Here is a 17,872-nt window from a genome sequence, read left to right as displayed (position 1 = left end):
CTGTGCCGTGCCGAGCTGTGCACGTGTGCGGGGGGGAAACACGGGGCTATCCAAGAATAGGTTTTGGCAAAGCTCAGGGAAAACGTGCTTTCTGTGAGCGCAGCTGCGTGCCAAGGTACAGCGAATCCAGCGAGGAATGACTGAAATGAAGGGCTGAAAGTTTGTTTAAAATAACTTTGTTGGATTTTTAGGTTGTATTAGTTAATTGTAAGAGAATAAGCAGCTATGAATCGGCCTGGTGTAAGTGACTTTCTGGTCCAAAATGGGCAGGACTGTGATCATACTAAGGGGGTAAAAGGCAGCTGTGGCCCAGGCACAAACTGGAACCTCTTCATCATGCTGAAATTGCAAATGTGTCTCCTTCCTCCCCAGGGAGACTCTTCCTCCTCTTGTTCCTTGTGCAACAGCCCCGAATGGCGGCAGCGGCTGCCATCTGCAAAATCAAGAGCTTCCACCTCAAATATATTTTGATCAAAACAAACACCTTGCCTCTAACTTTTTCTGCAGCCCCCATCTCTGGAAGGTCACTGGGCTAAATTGGCAATTTCTTGATGGCTTGTGAGAGTTGGGAGGGAGAAAAAAAAAAAGGCTTTTTGTGTGTTACTGGGCTCTGTGGTGAAACCCCTGCTCTGGAGGGGGCTGTTTTGAAGCACTATGTGTGGTAACCCGTGCTGCTCCTTCCAGGGGCTGATAAAGCGATGCCAGCAGCTGGGAGACAGACAGTAGGGCCTCAGTGCCCTGGAATGTGCCGCAATGGTAAGAAGAAAGTACCTATTTTTAAAAAAAAAGTGTTACCTTTGGGGGTGGTGCTTTGGTTTTAAGGCGGGGGGGGGGGCGGGAAGTATTTCTATATTTATATTTTTAGCAAACATGCCGACTGTAGGAAACGTCCCGGGGCGGGTGCAGGGGGAAAAGCAGCGCCGTGCTGCAAGAGGCGCGGAGCCCCAGCCGCCCCGCGCGCCCTTCCCGCCCGCCGCCGCCAGGGGCCGCCGCCGCCGCGCCTCAGCCGGGGCGGGAACGGGGCGGGGCGGCAGCGCCCGGCGGCCCTGAGGAGCTCCAAGATGGCGGCTGCGCGGTGGTTCGGCGCGGCTGCGGGGCTGGGCGGCCGGTAGGTGACCGCGGGGCTCCCTCGGCTCCTCGCTGCCCCGGTCCGGAGGAGGGAGCCCGGCTTTTTTTTTCCCGGAGGGGGTCCCCTCTCGCCCTTTCCCTGCGCGGCTGGGTGGGGCGGCCGCGTCGCAGCGAGCGGCACCGCGACCTCCCGGGCCGCGCCGGACTCTCCTCGCTCTTCCTCCTTTTCCTTCCCCGCTGCAAGTAGGGCAGACGAGGGTGAAATTATTTCTTCCTTCTCCTCGTTACAGACCAGCAGCGAGAGGCTGTTTCTTCCCCCAACCCCATTCCAACAGCGAGGCGTTAATTCCCCCCGACACGCAGGTGCTGAGGGCCTTCCCCTGCGGGACTGCTCCCCCCCCTGCGCACATAGGTGTGAGTAATGAGGGGGAATTCTCCCCACATGTGCTCAGGATGGTGCAGCAGGGAGTAATTCCACCCCCACATGTGCTCAGGACCGTGCAACAAAGAGTAATTCCTACCACCACCAGTTATGCACAGGATCATGCAGTGAGGGGCAGTTAACTCCCCCACGTATGTATCCTTAGGGCCAGGCAATAAGGGGAAGTTCCCCCCTCATAGTTGCTAAAGACTGTACAATAAGGGGAAATTCAAAGGACCATGTGGTGATGTGCACACCTCCTGCTCCGTGCTGTGGACTATAAAATGGACTATAATCTTTATTCCCCAAAGCTAAAGGGAGAGAGAACTTTTCTCTTGGGGGACCTTCCTCGCACTTCCCGTTGCTGTCTCTGTACCTGCTATCAAGACCACAAAAGAAAGCAAATAACATGATTTAGACCTCTTCTGTGTTCATGTCCCCCTCACTTGCAGCAGGGAGGTCCATTTCATGAGACAGAGCTTTTCTCCTGTTCCCGAGTTTGAGCAATCTGGGCCTAGGTGCGGTGCTTCTGTTCTGATTTATGGCCCCTGAGAGAATCAGCCTCCTCTCTTAGTAAGAGCTCCTGGAGATGTAATTTATTTAGGTTACCTGCTTCCCCCCCCCCCCCGCCCCCACCTGATAAGGAGGAGAGAAATCAGATGATAATTAATCCTCAGTATGTAATATTTCTCTATGCTATCTGTGACATGAGGTAGGTTTTGGTTACATTTTTTGATTTTAACTTTGCTCTGAAGTACCTGGATGCTGTTGGGTGTGCATACAGTGACAGAAATCAGATGTGCAAGCAAGTATTTACACTTTTGAAAGTTAGGCCTGTTACTCCATCACTCTGCCTTGCTTTTTCTCTTAATGTTTTTTTTCTTTTTTCCCCCTCTGCTCTCCCCGCTCTTAACTTCATCTGAGCAGATGACACCACCCCTATTTTGACTGCTAGTGCGAGTTATGTGGCCAGTATGGAGCAGGGCCTCTTTTTAACTGGTCTGGTTTATTTCTGGAACAGTACTTGTACGGGAATATACTGAATTTCTTTATTCCCCAAAGGGAAGAAATACATAGAGGTGGACAGGGGTGAGGTATGGCTTGGTATGTGTAGCTAAGAGAGTTTTTATCTTTTATCCAAATGTCCTGGTATTCTTTTTCTTATGAGAATTGTTTGTGTAAGAGTAGCCATTGCATTACCTTTTTAGCCTGTCTTGTATATTCTAAGAGTCATATAGGAGCCTTATGTTTGACTAGCTAAACCCACAGAGTATAGGAGAAAATTCTGGCCTTGATTTAGCCTCAGGTGTTTGGGGTTGGATTCATCTCAGCTGTCTGTAATCTTCTGAAAATTTGGTATTTAGTCCAAGCTAGATTTCCAGGTGCTCGCCACTGTCAAAAGGAAGACAAAAGGCTCCCTTAGGGTGATTGATCCTCTTCTGCTTTAGGTAGGTAAGGTGATTTGCCTGTCTTCAGTGACTGTGAAGGAGTCTAGATTAATTTTTTAGGTGGCTAAAATTGGAGAGTTATGTCTCTTTTGTTATGAAATGAGAGAGAGGGAGCACTGAAAAGGGGAAAAAGTAAGGGACATTTTGTGATCTAGCCTGCGAGCTTGCTACATTACCTGAGAGGTTTAAGGCAGGTGAGCGTCTTGCTGAGTTCTGGGGTTGCTAGAAGCATGTGAAACACTCTTCCTGTGGGGTAGTGCAAACTTGTAATTTGGAAATTGTGAGTAAATTATTTTTCCCTAGGTTCTGTCGTACGATGTTAAAAGATCATAATGTGACAACTCAGTCTTTCCACCAACTTGCGCAAAAGAAACCATTTCTTCCATCTGCAGTATGGCATAATGCAGGTAAATACTAGTTAAAAAATGAATAGATGAGTGCATTGTGAGTTTTTATGTCTTGTGATAATAATGAAAGCCTACTGTTCTTTCTGAAATCTGAGTGTGATAACATTTCCTAGGTGTTTTTTAATGAAGTGCTAGTGCATTTGGACATTTGGAGCTTGGGGAGAAGATGTGGATGGCTCACTATGTGCTTGATTATACATGTTTTTTCTATATCATTCAGCTGCCAAGACTTACAAGGGGCTTTGTTAGTGCAAAATACTATTTGGGCTTTGCTGCACTTCTTAATTTAATTTCTGTCTTGGTGTAAATGTATCTGTTGTGAAAGACTTTGTGTTGCCTTCTGTCCCGCTTCAGCTGCTGAGCTCTGCCAGATAAAATTGCTGGCCTCCAGATAGAACGTAGCAAGGATGAAAGCGAAGCCTTTCATTCTTAGACCTGCAATATTTTCTTTTTTTTAATTTTCCCCCTCTTGAACATGCATCCATGTATGGTGCATTAATGGCATTCTCCATTAATATTATCTGCAAGTTGGTATTACCCTGAAAAAGCAATGTTTAAGATTGAGTTTGTTGTACCTACTGGTTTTTTTGGTAGGCTGTAATGCTCAGAAAAGGGAAAAAAAAAAAGGGGGGAAAAATCATCTGTGAAACTTGCACCACAGAAAAACATTGTGCTTTTGCACCTGCCTGAGGGATATAGCAACTGCTCTGCAATGCTGTAGCAGAAAGAGTCTAAGACAAAAAAATTCTGCAGGTGCTGTTGCATGGAATTAGTCACAAATGGAAATCTTATTTAAATGAGTTTGCTCAGGCAGAAGTTTCTTTTTAATTTCGATTTCAGAGAAGTCCAATCTTATCTGATGCAGCACCATTTTTTCTATTTCAGTTCTAATCAACAGGCAGACTCTGATGAGCAGACTTAGGATTTTACCTGCTTCTGCAAGTGTCCTGCTAAAGTCTGCCTCTATTTGGTATCTTCCTCTTAACTTGAGCAGATGGCAGAACAGAATAATAAGCAGGTATACACAGCGTTCCGCAGAGGATTGAAAGAAACGATACAGATATTAAATGTAAATACAGCCAGTTACCAACTACTGAATATTGAATTCCAAACAAGTTATTCCCAGCTGTGCAAAGAACTCTCCAGGTTGATTAATGATTGAAAAACCTGGTCTTAGGAAGGCAGGTCTTCCACTGCAGAAGACACTTTTAAAATACAGAGGCTACCCACGTGGACACCTCTTCTGAGAGCTGATACAGCCATTTGTGTGTTAGGGTGTTAGAGATGCTAGATGAACAATGTACGATAGCTGTTAGCAACCTGTTGCTTTCAAAAAATGGGCAGAGTGTACTCCACGCCATCCAAATCCCCTGTTGTTGGTTATTTATAAACTAGACTGTTACGCTGGATGTGATTTTGGATGCCAGCTGGATCTGGAAGATGAGTAGTTCTTCTGTCCCCGTGGATAAAGCTGACTAGTTGCTTGCTCTACCAGAATTATTCTTTTCATGTTAAAACTAAGTACTTCTGTGCTAACTCTCTTGTCCTTTTAAAAAAAAAAAAAAAAAAAAAAAAGTAGTGTGTACGTACTTTGCCATTGTGTATGTTCAAGTCAAATGGGCTGTTACCATGACAGACACATGCAGTAACAATTTGGCAATTTAGAAATAGCGTGATCTGTCATCTAATACTAGGGAGTTATGAGCAAAATGGCAGTTTACGAAAATGAAAATGTCAACTCTTTTTGCTGCTTTAAATCCCTCTATTGCATATTTTTTGAAGTTGTGTGAGCTTGTTTCTCAAGTATAATTTAGTTATAAATATTAGTTCCTAGAGATTTTTGTTTTTAAAATGCATTTTTTTCTTTTGTGAATGCTGGTATATCATTGTGTTATTTGATGTGCAGGGAGAGTTAGGAAGAAGGAGAACTAGAAAGAGAATTAGAAGACGAGAGACTGTCCCTAACTGATGTTCAGCTTCAGTGGGACATTGGGCATATGCTGCGTGGACATGTCTACAGGAAAATACACTATCAGGTGTACACCATTAAATGTAGAGTATTAAATTTTAGTCAAGATCAGGTTTTTATACACTCTTCTAGTGAAAGAGGGACCCACGCCGCAAAAGGAACTTCAGTAAAAATTTATCTTTTAAACATCTTTACCAGTGAATTGTAAATCATTTTATTTGGAATTGTTTGGTCAGTTCAATTTCTGGAGGATAAGTGATGGCTTACAGTAATTTTTTACTCTGTGGAAAATATAAGCAGGGTGTGGTTCACTGTAACTGTTGTTATGCTTGTTTTTCTTTTTTTATAGTGCTGAAAAATGAAATAAAACCCAAACCCTATAAATCATGTGTTATCTTCAAGAGAGGGTTAGTAAAACTGATTATCCTTTGAACAGGAAGTGGTAATGCTGGAAGAAGGATTTCATAGCATTTGAGGATCATAAAATAAAAAAACCTAAACACAACAGAGAAATGAAGGTTGCGTCTCTTGGCCTTTAGTAGAAAGTGAGGATGGTACTGGCCTCATGCGGTTCGATGCTGTTGCAGTAGGATGCTTCTTAGTAAATAAAAGTTAGCAAAAGAAGGAAAGACAAGGTTCCATTTATCATCTTGTTCCCTGTGAGATAACATGCCTGTGTTTATCAGTCTTCATGTCAGTCTGGAAGCTTTCATGGAACCCATTGCATTGTGTTTTTAAAGTATCGTTGCTGCATAGGCTGCTGTTTGCTATAGCACAGTGATCACCCTGGTCTGGGCTTGCTAAGTAAGCGGGATCCTTGACTTTCACTTAAGCTACTTAGGTTTGATTACATTATTTTTCTTCTTTTTGTTTTTTCTTAATTTCCAGTAAGGGGCATGTTTATTCAAACTCAGGACACACCAAATCCAAATAGTTTGAAGTTTATTCCAGGGAAGGAAGTGCTGGAGTCGAGGACTATGGAGTTTTCCACACCAGCTGCAGCATTTTGCTCACCTCTAGCAAGGTATTATTAAACACATCATAATTTGTTTGGGGGACTAGCATGGGCTGTGTGTCTACAACTGATGTTTTTAACAGTCTACAACTGATGCTCCTTATACTTGGGAGCAGCTTGGTTGGGTTTAAGTTTTTAATGCCGCTTTACTTGTGCATAAAACTAAAGCTGGGAAGATTGTCATTACTAAAGCAGTCTTTCTGTGTGTCTGTACTCCCCACAGCTGTATCATAGCACAATGCATCATGGTCTAGTTTATGCAGCTGGATTGAGCGGTATTATAAATCAGTATTCTTGAACAGTTGCTGTATCATCGGTGGGACCTCTGGCCCTGATTTTGCAAAATCATTCCCATCAGAACACTCTTAATTCAAGTAGTTATTTGGAAATCATGCAACTCTTCAGAATTGGGAAATAGATGGCATAAGGAAGTAAATAATACGATGAATTAAATGTAGTAGCTTGCTTGTTTTGGCAGATGTTGGTGCTAACCTGAACTTCAAAGCCAATGGATTTTTCCTTCCCAGAAGGTTTGTAATGTTTCGGTCAAAGGAAAGCCAGTTTTGGCCCACTCTTTCGGCCTAGATCTGTAACAGGTCTTGGGAGTTGCAGCTTTCAATACCAAAATGCATAATCTGGAGCAGGAATCGCTGAGCAGATAATTGATTCATATCACCTTGGTATAGAAGGGGTTTGGAGCACCATCACAGGTGTCTCTGGGAATATTTGGAAGCATCCATTTTGCATGTTTGTCATTGCTTTCACGTTAGCCTTTGAAAAGAAACTTTATCTGTTACGTGGGTGGAAGGGCTTCAAAATCCAGAAATGCTGCAATACGTTACCTCCAGAGATCCCCGTTCAAGTCATCTTTGTGTATGTTGGAAGAATTACATGCAAAAGTAGAAGCTGTTTCATGTGACGTCTCTCCAGGAACTGTAGGGTTATCAAACATGCAGCTCTAACGCTTCCAAAGGTCTCTTGCAGAGTTGATTGAGAGCAAACAGGATCTTTACAAGCAAAGCTCTGTGCCTTAAAGTAGTAAATACAATGTGAAAGGTTTTTGAGGACATCAAAACGTGTTAGAAGAATGCTGAAGCTGTAGGATCTTATTATGCCAAAGTGCATCAGGTTGCAGAATGAAATCGACTGTCAGAAAGTGGCTTTTTGTTGTCATGTATCTGCAAATAGATGTTATCATCAAAGAAAACATTGTGTGTGCCATGGCAAAACAGCTTGATGATGCGTATTGTGCAGGTTAATGGAAAAAAAAAGTCTACTATATATCGTTAAACCCCAGATTATGGGTTTTGTAAATGGAATACTCATACATTTTAAAAGGGAATATTAATTTTCCAAAGTAGTAATAAAAGCTTCCTGAAGGGGAGGGAGGGGGGAGAATTATTTAATTGATCTGGGATGGTTTGGTGCACTTGCATAATTTCATTGTTTAAGTAACTTTAAAATCCAGTTGGTTTAGTGATGTAAAAGCCCAATACATGTATAATTGTTTCATGTGTAGAAATTCTTCCAAATGGGTATTGTGAAATCTTTTCTGTCATTTTCCATCACACATACCTTTGTGATAAGATTTCCAGTTCCTTCATTCGTTGCATTTTTGATGTTTTCTAGTCTTTCAGGAGAATATGGGTTTTTTTGTTTGTTTGTTTGTTTTTTCTTCCCTCTTTAATTACAAAAACAGTCTTACAGCCTTATACTGTATTTACCTCCAGGTGCTTCCTACTTTTAATGATTTTTTTTTTTTTTTAAATTTTTCATTTTTTTACTCTTCAGGAGTAGCATCATTTATTTATTCTGTAGATGAATTTGTTGGGTTTTATTTAACCATTTGTGGAAATTGGTCTTTACATTCTCAGTCTGCTTTTTATACTTAAAATATTGTCAAAAATACGCTCATTCCTATCTAAGTTGTTGTGTTGCTTTGGATGTGTGCTAATTTACCGCCTGGTTGTTGGGTGCTGTATGGGACCACCTCAAGCAATTTAATATGAATCTTAAGCCTTTATTAAATCTTCAAATTTTTCATGTGCCATGCAAATGACTAAAAATATTGGAGGTTGCTGACAAAGTGAGTTGGTATGTTAAAGCCCTGTGGACTGCTTGGCACTAATCCTTTTATTTAACGGCAACAGAATTGAAGGCAGTTTTTATTGACCTCAATTACTTCAAATAACTTACCTTAAGGAACATTCCTTGTATTTGCACTAGTCCTACCTGAAACAATAGGTACCTACTGGTTTTGATGCTGAACAAATAAATATCTTTTTATATACAGAATATAATTTTGCCTCCAAAGAACAACTGGAGATCCTTCACAGCAGGATCTCCTGGCTCTTACTAAGCTGTAGGTGAAGTAACTGCGAGTTTCTGTTAACAGTTCTGATTTTATTGCTTATTTTTGTCTAGAAGTGTATTCTAGAACTTTTTTCCTGTGATAGATTAAATAAATCTTTAGGAGTTTGCCTGAAATGTGTGTGCATTTTTGCTTTGTTTTTTTTTTTCTTGACAGACAGTTATTCAAAATTGAAGGAGTTAAAAGTATTTTCTTTGGACCGGACTTCATCACAATCACCAAGGTAAGCAGAACAGAGATTCAAATGTACGAAAAGATGAGCTGAGATTCAGCTATCTAATAAACGGCCATAGAGAAGATCCAGTCAGACTCTTGGACGTGCATAGTGAAAGTACGAGAGGCAATGTTCACAAGTGGCATAAAGGAAATTGCCTTTAATATAAAAGAAAAAAAAAATCACAATGTGTGGATAAGCACTGGAATAGGTTGCCCAGGGAAGTTGTAGATTCTTTGGTCTTGGAAATGGTCAACATTGGGCTGGACGAGGCCCTGTGCAACGTGGTCAGCTTGGAAGTTGGCTCTGTGTCGAACAGGAAGCGGAACTAGATGACCTCCAGAGAACGCTTCCAAATGAGATGATTGTATGAGCGGGATGGAGTGTTGTGTTTATGCAAGGTGTGGAGCTCGTGTCAGCAGAGGTAAGGTGTTGCGTAGTAACCGTGCAGGTGTGCTCTTACTGTGTGAAGAGCACAGGGCAATTCAGTGAATGATAATTTGGCTCGGAATTAAATGGAACCAAACAATCTTGAGTCTCTGAAACAGTTTGGTAAAAATATGTGTTAAATAGTGTATTTAGGAGTCTTTCTTTTTTGCCTCTTTTTAGCTAGTATTTTAGTAGCACTTGGCTTGCGAACAAGGAAACCTTTCTGTTGACTGTTATAAATTAAGTCTTACTGAACTTTTTTGGCAAAGCTGGACTTGACAAAACTATGAAATCAAATCCACGCATCAAACATGAGAGCCCATTATGATATTTTTAATGTAAGAAGAATCTCTGCGTAACTTAGGAGGTAGATACTCTGGTTTTATTCTCTCTCTCTTTTTTTTTTTTTTTTTTTAATTTTTATTTTTCTGGTTCTCATAGGAGAGTGAAGACCTGGATTGGAACTTACTGAAACCAGACATTTATGCAACTATAATGGATTTCTTTGCCTCTGGCTTACCTGTAGTTACTGACGAGGCACCTAGGACAGATACAGGTAAATCAAACTCTTCAGGAAGAGGCCAGTATCTGCCTTTGGGTTTAGTTTTTGTGACATCCAGAAGAGCCTCCACTTGTCCCTCAGAAAAGCATGCAAGAGAATTGAAAGTGGAAACTGCTAAAATTAACACAGGAGAGAATTTGCAGAAGGTGTATGTTCTAGCGGAAGCAATGCTGCACTGTCTAAAGGAGTTGCTTACCTGTGAATATAAAGCCTGGTTCTCATCTGCTGTAGTATGAGGAGTATATCTTCACAGGAGCTGTGCTGAACTATGTGTTTTGGCAGCATGGACCGTGTTCTGTTATAGTTTGTGTGCGTGAAATATTTTTGCAAGTCCTGAGGTTGTCTTTAGAAAGCTATGGGGTGTTGCTGCATATCCTTTTTGTATGGGCACCTACGAAGGGTTTTATTTCCCTCCTTAAATCAAAAAAGAGTGCCCAGGCTTAATGTCCATGTCTTAATGATAGGTTTATGGTCTTAAATGAACAAGAAATAATAAGTCTTTTCCAAACTGTAATAGAAAGTAACTGAGACTAACTTACAATTTAACTCAAGGACAGTATTTTGCCTTTTATTTTCTCATTTGCAACTTACCAACTTAATTTTCCCAGTGTTTTAAGGAAGATTATGACTATTGAATTCCTCTCCGCTCTGTTATGTCTGGATTTCATTTCAATATTAACATTGCCTTTATTTGAAAAAGTTGTCTTTAAAAATGCTTCTGCGAGACTAACACTGAGCTTAAAATTGCATCCAGAGCTGCTAAACCCAGACACGTTCATAATTCTTCTGCTGCTGAATTTTTTAGGTTGCTAAAACTTTCCTTCTGAGGACCCTGCCTTAACCCACGCATCCTTATTGAATGTTAGTTGTTGTTTCCTTTAAAAGGTGGCACTACTATTGTCTGTTATGGCCTTTGCCTGTTGAGAAGAACTCTGAACCAATACTGTTTGTTGTGGGCGAAAGCCTGGGATGTAAATAAGGATAATGCAGAAAAAGATACTTACTCTGAATTAAGACTTCTGCCTTTTGGTTTCAGTCATCTCAGCAATGTTTTTATGCTATTTCATTCTGCCATTATGGCTACAGAGTGTTAGTAATCATATTGGAATTCTCTCCAAGTTCTGATTTGCACCTTTTCTCTTTCCAAGCTGCATCAGAAGATGATGATGAAGTTGTACTGATGATTAAAGAACTGCTGGATACAAGAATAAGGTAAACCGGGAACACTACTGCTAGATGGAGGGAGTTAGTCTTGGGGTTTGGGTTTATTCAGGGAACAGTGCATTTTTCTTTGGCTAGGTGTGATTTCGAGGTTCAATATCGAGTGTGGGGGTTTGAAGTGCAAAACTGGCCAGAGTTGAGAATGCTGATTCCTCTAATTGAAAACTTTCTATCTAGTTTTCCTGTTTAAGCAAACTGTGTGCTGAACAGAGTCCTTATTGCTGAGTGATTTTAGAACAGTGTATAGTCTTACCCTTAAGTTAAAATGCATTTAAACAGGTCCATTGGTTTTAACCTGGCGATTTTTAAATAGTGAAAACAACACAATCTTTGCTTTTATGGTAACTTTTTTTCCTCTGCTGTATTAATCTCTGTCTTAATTGTACTTGCCCTTCCCTTCCAAGTATTCCAAAGTAGTTTGTACTCTTGTATCATACTCTAAGAAAAATTTACTAGTGGGTTTCCCTCACTGTCTGGGCTTCAATGGATTTTGTCTTTGCATTCTGTTGCAATTTTATGGGTATTTTAACACAGCTTGAATTTAGAAACTGGTGGTAACTAATGAAGTCTCAAGAGTGGCTATGGATCATGTTGTTTACCTGAAGTATATTTTTATGCTCATTAATTGCCTTCCAAAGTGAACTGAAAGGAATAAGCAACTTGACATTTTAGATGCAGGGGAAAATGTCTGATGTGTTTCTGAAGCTGTGATATTTGATGGCGACATCTTCCCCAGCTCACGAATTACAGGAACCAGAAACTTGTGTGTTGGTCAAAATCATGGAATTCAGTTTAATTTTTCCGGAAGTTTTGGTGAACTTGGGCTTTTTTATTTCTTTTTTTCTTTTTAGATGCTGCATTTTAAAAGTGATATTTAAAAATAATGTTTTGGTTATCTCACAGCTGACACATGGTACTGGTTAATCTTCCTGAAAGGAAAGAGGGAGAAAAGCAGAAATAAGCTGGAACATTTTTTCCCAAGCATATGTGCTAGGTGTTGAAATGTGTAACCCAAGTATACTGTTGTATAAAGCCATGATAGAAAGTAACATTCAGGAGGCTCTGCTCTTGCTGGGTGTGTGGTCATTTAAGCTCCCTCTGGTATGTTAGTCCTTGATTTCCCAGTGGCCTTTCGTAACGGTCACAGAATTTCTGCCCAAATTTCTGGTTTTCCCCACCTTTTTCTTTCTTTCGTTTCCTTACCCCTGTACCCCTCGGTGGACCAAGAAGTTGTTGATGAGAATATTAGCAGTAGTGTATCTTACTTCATTTTATAGCAGGATAGTTTACAGAAGCTATATATAAACCAGTGGTACCTACAGAGCATTTATTGTTTAGTTGATCAAAAATGTGTGCAAAGAAGTTGTCAGAAGGTGCAGGATGGAGGGAATGTAGATCTGAAAGGTCCTGTAGCGTGTTAAAAAAGTTAATTTCAAAGAAGAAAAATGGAATTTTTAGTCATGTTTTTTGGCTTTCTGGAATGGAGATAATTTGCTATGGCGAGTTGTTAATAAATGTGTCAGATACATAGATTATTCTCTTAGGAGTGTAGTTCTCAAAGAGTTATTTTGGAAGTCAGTATAAAGAGCTTCTGTTAGAGTAACTTCATGGTTTTAGCTTGGTCTGGAAGAATGTTGCTATGGGGATACAGTTACAGTGCCGGGCATTTGTTGCTTGCAAAAGGAGACCAGGCTGCAGAAATGCTAATAGTACTGGGATGTGATCTTATCAGATGCTGCTTTCTTCACCCGTTAGCAGGATTAAGCTTTTATACTTGGAGCTTTTTTCTGTCTTGTGTGAACTATGGTGAACTGCATATTTATTTATGGAAACACTTAAGGACTTTTATCACTGTCCCTAGTCAGGGAACAGATGCACATGCATCGTCTGGTAGGACACACACCTATTATATTTGGCACATAACTGACGCAGGCATCGTTACGTGTGGAGAGGGCCTCAAGGCAAACCAATATGTCTTTGCAGGCTGAATCAAGCTCTGCTCTAAGGTGCTTACCCTCGCCCCTAGAATTTCAATGATTCCTTCATATGCTGTTGCATTCATTGCAAATATGTTTTGCTTAATGTCCTACGGAAGAACAGTAGCTGTCAATGTGAGAGAGTCCAGCAAAGTATGAGTTGTTGGGAATTTGAACTGGGTGGTTGTAGAGAAAGAGGGCTTTAGTTACTATGTCTCGGCAGTTCTTTGTTGAGCTTTACTAAAGATTTCTGGAAGGAAACATATTTCAGCTGTACTTGCTTTAAATTGAGTATCGTGTTCCATCAGGCCAACAGTGCAAGAAGATGGTGGTGATGTTATTTACAAAGGCTTTGAGGATGGGATTGTGCAGCTGAAGTTGCAGGGTGCGTGCACCAGCTGTCCCAGTTCCATCATCACCCTGAAGAACGGGATACAGAACATGCTCCAGTTCTACATCCCTGAAGTAGAAGGCGTGGAACAGGTGGGTTGGTGAGAGATAATAGCTGTTTTCTTTTAAATGGAGAAGAAGGTCTTTGTCCCTTTCCGGCGTGGACAGGTTGGCAATTTAAGCAAAAGTGCAGGATGTGTAGATGCATTTTTTCCAAGTCAGAAGCTGTATCTTAGCAAAAGATACAGAACTCTGCAAAGTCCTGTACAACCCCATGCATCCAAATATGCTGGGGACTGCCTGGCTGGAAAGCAGCTTTGCAGAAAAGGACCTGGGTTCCTGGTGGATGCCAAGTTGAACTTGAGCCAGCAGCGTGCCTTTATGGCAAAGGTGGCCGACGATATCCCGGGCTGAATTAAGGGGAGTGTTGCCAGCAGGTTGAGGGAGGTGATCCCTCGTTGGACTCTCTCCAATATGCCCATGTCCCTCTTCTGCTGAGGAGCCCAGAACTGGACGCTCTGTGTTTGCCAGTGATTGTTACCTTTGTGCTTTGGTGACTTTGTGTGATAATGAGGGACAAGCTTTTGTCCCCTAAAATGCAGATTCTTTTGCTTCCTCATTAAAAATCTGATATGCTGTAGTGATTGTTCTAGTGGCCTTTGTAATAACTTGACCAGCTCCTGTTACTTCAGCCACATTTCTTTCTGGCATTTTTGATTGCAAGTTTTTCTTACCTTCTTCATGTGACCATTGTCATTCAGCGGTGTAGAATAACTGCTGTTCTCCTTCGGTCCAGCAAGGATTTAATGTAATAAATTCTCTATGCAATCCTACGGGACTGAGAGTTTAAACTGTTTACCTAAGCTACTTCTGGATTTGATTTCAGGTTGTTGACGACGATGATGACTTGGAGAAAGAAGCAAATTCTACTTGAGCTAGCATCATCTATGGCCAAATAAGTATTTACCTCATGGTGTACGTAAACTATCTTTATGCTGAGGAACAAGCGAATTTGCCTTTCTTTTCAGAAAAATAGTTGCATTTATATCTGTGAAAATGTATCATCAGTTTAAGCAGTTTGTCCACTAATTTATTAAATGCCCTGCATTCAAAAAAGAATCCTTTTGCTCTACTTTGTGCTATGTCTTAAGAAAGAAATGGTGGGCTTTAAAAATAGTGATGCGTCTCTGCATTGTTCTTTCATACAAAAAATTCAAGGCTGAAAAAAAGAGAAGGCAGAAGTAAAGTTTGACTGTTTTTTGTGCAATAGAAATACTAAATGTTTATTCCCCCAAACCTCCTTATGGGGCTTGCAGGACTATCTGCCCTTGCTTTATAACTGGGAAATTCAGGAATGTTAATTTTATCAAGTCTTGTTAAAAAGTTTTTGATTCATATCAATTTTTTTTGTGAAAAATAACCCATAACTTCAACTGTTTGTTTTAGAGGATGTAATATTGCCATCACTTGTGGAAAGTTACTTACCTGCTCACTACCACTGTGCAAACAATAGCAACAGAAACAAAAAATGTGAGTTGTTTGTTACAAAAATATATCTTTTAAAATAAATGTTAGAAGATGATGATCCTTATCAGCGTTAGTAAGTAGAGAGACTAATTAGCTTATTTAGAAGTAAAATTGTTCAGCCACCATTAGTGGTCTGTTTAAACTTGCAGAAGATGATTTCTCAACATAATACTCCAACATCAAGATGAATGTGCAGTGCTTAAGGGCACAAATTACATTTGTAGGATAGCAAAGAAAATTAATGTGTTTACCTATGCCATATCCTGTTTGTTCCTTCTGCAGTGCCAGAGCGCGCAGCGTTATGTGTAACGTGGCTGCCCTGGCTGAGCGAGGGAAGATGTGGCAGAGCAGAACACGTTCCAGTTTTAGAGACTACGGGAAGAGAAATATTTATTGTTCTGAAACTGAAAGACGTAAATCAGGCTTTGCAAGTACTTTTGTTTACTTGTGCGTGTAGGACTTAATTTCTTCCTGGTGCCTCACTTTAGCAGATGGCTTTGCTAACGGAAATACTATTTCTTCTTTGTGCTGCCACAATCGAGCTGAGTTTGTGGTCATTATTTGGCTTATGGTTATAGTTGTATTCCCTGCGTGCAAGGATTTGACAGCCTCCGGTATGTCAGCCTCTTTCACTCCTTGCCAGTGTAATTCCACTGAGTCCCTAAACAGGATCAATTAAGTCAGTGGAGAATCTTTTATATAGCATGCAGATCAGCATATGGTAGCCATAAACTTCATATTACTTGTTAGAAATTTGAAAATAAATATTTTAGCAAAATATTTCTTCAGCTTTCATGGAGAGTAATAACCTACAGTCATTTAAATTACCCAGTCGGGATTTGGAAATTGGTTTGAAATTACCATGTTTTCTTTACCCTGTTATGAAGTACGCAGTGCCTGATCTTACAAGTATATCAATGCCAAAATTGCCCTCGAGGTAGGCTCAGACTATCCAAAAGAGAGCTTGTGCAAACGTTACCGCCACGTTCTTTGTCAGCAAACCATAGAATGGCGAGTAACGTCTCTGTTCTCTCAAAAATAGAGCTTTTTAGGCCTAATTTGTCAATTTAATGCACTATATAAGCCAAAACTTAAACAGCAAAGTAGCTGTTTTGTGTGTTAAATAAAATGTATCTCTTAAAGATGTGGTCTTTATTCTTCAATTAAGCAGTACTAATCTCTTCCAGGTACAGTAAGGATCCAGTTCTGCTGCTGTCTTTGTATTTCCAGTCTTGTTTTTAATGGGGTTTCAATTTGTACAAATAGGGCCATATTAAGCCTGCATGTACTGACACTGAAGATTAAGCATCTTGGGATCTTGAGACTGAAGAGGTTCCATGTCCAGCGTGTATCCTGTGTGTCCTCAAGTTCCTCAAGCTCTGTCCTGGAGAGAGAAGCACATAACGCTCGCATCCCGTCCTCTTTTATCTGTTCTGTCCCGCTACAAAGTAAGCTCTTTAGGCCAGTGGTTGCATTTCTACAGCATAAAGCAATGGGGGGGGCTCTCCAACTCTGGATAAACGAAAGCAGAGGGAGGGAGTTAAGTGCCAATTCTCACTTGGGGAACAAAACAAAACCCAACTGTATTTGCAGCATTAACAATAACCATAAACTCTAATACTGTGATAGCCCAATGTGGTAAAATCATCAGCCCAAATTATGAGGAGTTTCTGTGTGAACTTTCCAAGCTCTGTCTGGAACAGCTTAGTTCACGGAAAGAATGCCTGTTAGTGAGAGGTGTCCCGTCTCCTCCAGTCACCCAAAAAACCTTTCACATTCACGGACACTGAGGCAAACGGGAATATAGTAATGACTGTTCAACATTTAGCTTAGGAGTTAATGAGGTGGCCAGCGTCCTCTGCGGCAGTATGGTGTATAATGTGATGTTCTTGCAGTTCTTTTTGTAAAGAGGGCTCTTCACTTAGGGGGCTGGGAAGCTGTGCTGTACCATAATGCTCAGGTCAGCAAGGTTTTTTGACTGTGAAGTTTTTCTATAAATTGCAGTTAGTCATTACATTTAAAATAGCAATGACTGCTTGAAATTATTCTGGTATTTTTTAAAGAAAAGAAGTGCTTTGGTGTTTTTGCTGTGCAAAATTACAGTCTGCCATTCAGCTATTTTTGTTTTCACCCATGTCAGAGAGAGAGAACACACAAAATCCATTTATGTTTCCTAAGCACTGTTCTAGCACTCTCTTTTACAGGAAAAGTTGATTACAGCTATCTAAACTCTTGTCATCTTGAAACTGTTCACAGGTGGACATGTGCTTTTTGTCAGGATGTGACTCATTCCATGCTTCTAGGAGAAATTAGCCTGTTTGTCTATAAGGCAGTCTTCTGATAACACTATAGTGTACGGTGTGAAGCAGTCGACAGACACAGCCTTCGCTGACAGCATTTTTGGAGCAGGTACTTTCAGCGTAGTAGCAGGAAGAAATAGCTCGCGTTACCTGATGTTAATATTCAAAATGTGTAATATCAGGGATCACAAAACATACTCTTTCTGGGCAGTGATAGTTTGCAATCTATCTAAAATTCAGGACTTTAGCCAGAACTTCTATTTCAAGTGAAGTATGTTGAACTTAGAAGAGAAGGAAGTGAGTATTTTTTTCCAAACCATGACCCCTTTCTGTTAGTTTTATAAAAGGCTCACCTGTGAGAGACAGTTTGGGAAACTGTTTTCACATTTCTCCGCTTGGTAGTAAGTTGCACATCTACGTCCGCATGAACTATATATGGTAGTAAACCCATGTGCTGTACATACAGCAATCCTCAGAATAAAGTAATAAGTTACATAGGGGATAAATACTGGCTTTTATGGGGAAAAAATTAAATAGCCGCTTCAAGACTAAAC

General features: G+C 40.7%; 1 protein-coding gene across 5 annotated transcripts; it reads left to right on the top strand.

Annotated features, from left to right (window-relative positions):
- The first annotated feature begins 698 nt into the window (after window positions 1-698).
- NFU1 (NFU1 iron-sulfur cluster scaffold) lies at window positions 699-16,308 on the top strand. Of its 5 annotated transcripts, XR_007767663.1 has the most exons (9): window positions 1,062-1,108; window positions 3,241-3,344; window positions 6,202-6,337; window positions 8,856-8,922; window positions 9,784-9,898; window positions 11,053-11,116; window positions 13,410-13,584; window positions 14,378-15,021; window positions 16,285-16,308. XR_007767663.1 is itself a non-coding variant. In XM_050910318.1 (8 exons), exons 2-8 carry the CDS (start codon window positions 3,254-3,256, stop codon window positions 14,423-14,425), a joined length of 696 nt encoding a protein of 231 aa, XP_050766275.1. In that variant the 5' UTR covers window positions 699-756; window positions 3,241-3,253; the 3' UTR covers window positions 14,426-16,154. The 5 variants fall into 5 exon arrangements, 4 of the variants coding, with proteins under 4 accessions (XP_050766275.1, XP_050766272.1, XP_050766276.1 ...); XM_050910318.1 differs by lacking the exons at window positions 1,062-1,108; window positions 16,285-16,308 and adding an exon at window positions 699-756 and having other exon boundaries at window positions 14,378-16,154; XM_050910315.1 differs by lacking the exon at window positions 16,285-16,308 and having other exon boundaries at window positions 14,378-16,154.
- The last annotated feature ends 1,564 nt before the right edge of the window (window positions 16,309-17,872 follow it).

This window comes from Gymnogyps californianus, chromosome 23 (genome assembly GCF_018139145.2).
Source record: "Gymnogyps californianus isolate 813 chromosome 23, ASM1813914v2, whole genome shotgun sequence".
Taxonomy (NCBI): Eukaryota; Metazoa; Chordata; class Aves; order Accipitriformes; family Cathartidae; genus Gymnogyps; species Gymnogyps californianus.
This window is presented reverse-complemented; position numbering and strand designations above follow the sequence as displayed.

Excerpts from the sequence above, each read along its gene's own strand:
- NFU1 (XM_050910315.1), top strand. The coding sequence starts at position 1,062 with ATGGCGGCTGCGCGGTGGTTCGGCGCGGCTGCGGGGCTGGGCGGCCG. Across the intron at positions 9,899-11,052 it reads GGCACCTAGGACAGATACAG|CTGCATCAGAAGATGATGAT; the intron begins GTAAATCAAACT and ends TCTCTTTCCAAG. Across the intron at positions 11,117-13,409 it reads CTGCTGGATACAAGAATAAG|GCCAACAGTGCAAGAAGATG; the intron begins GTAAACCGGGAA and ends GTGTTCCATCAG.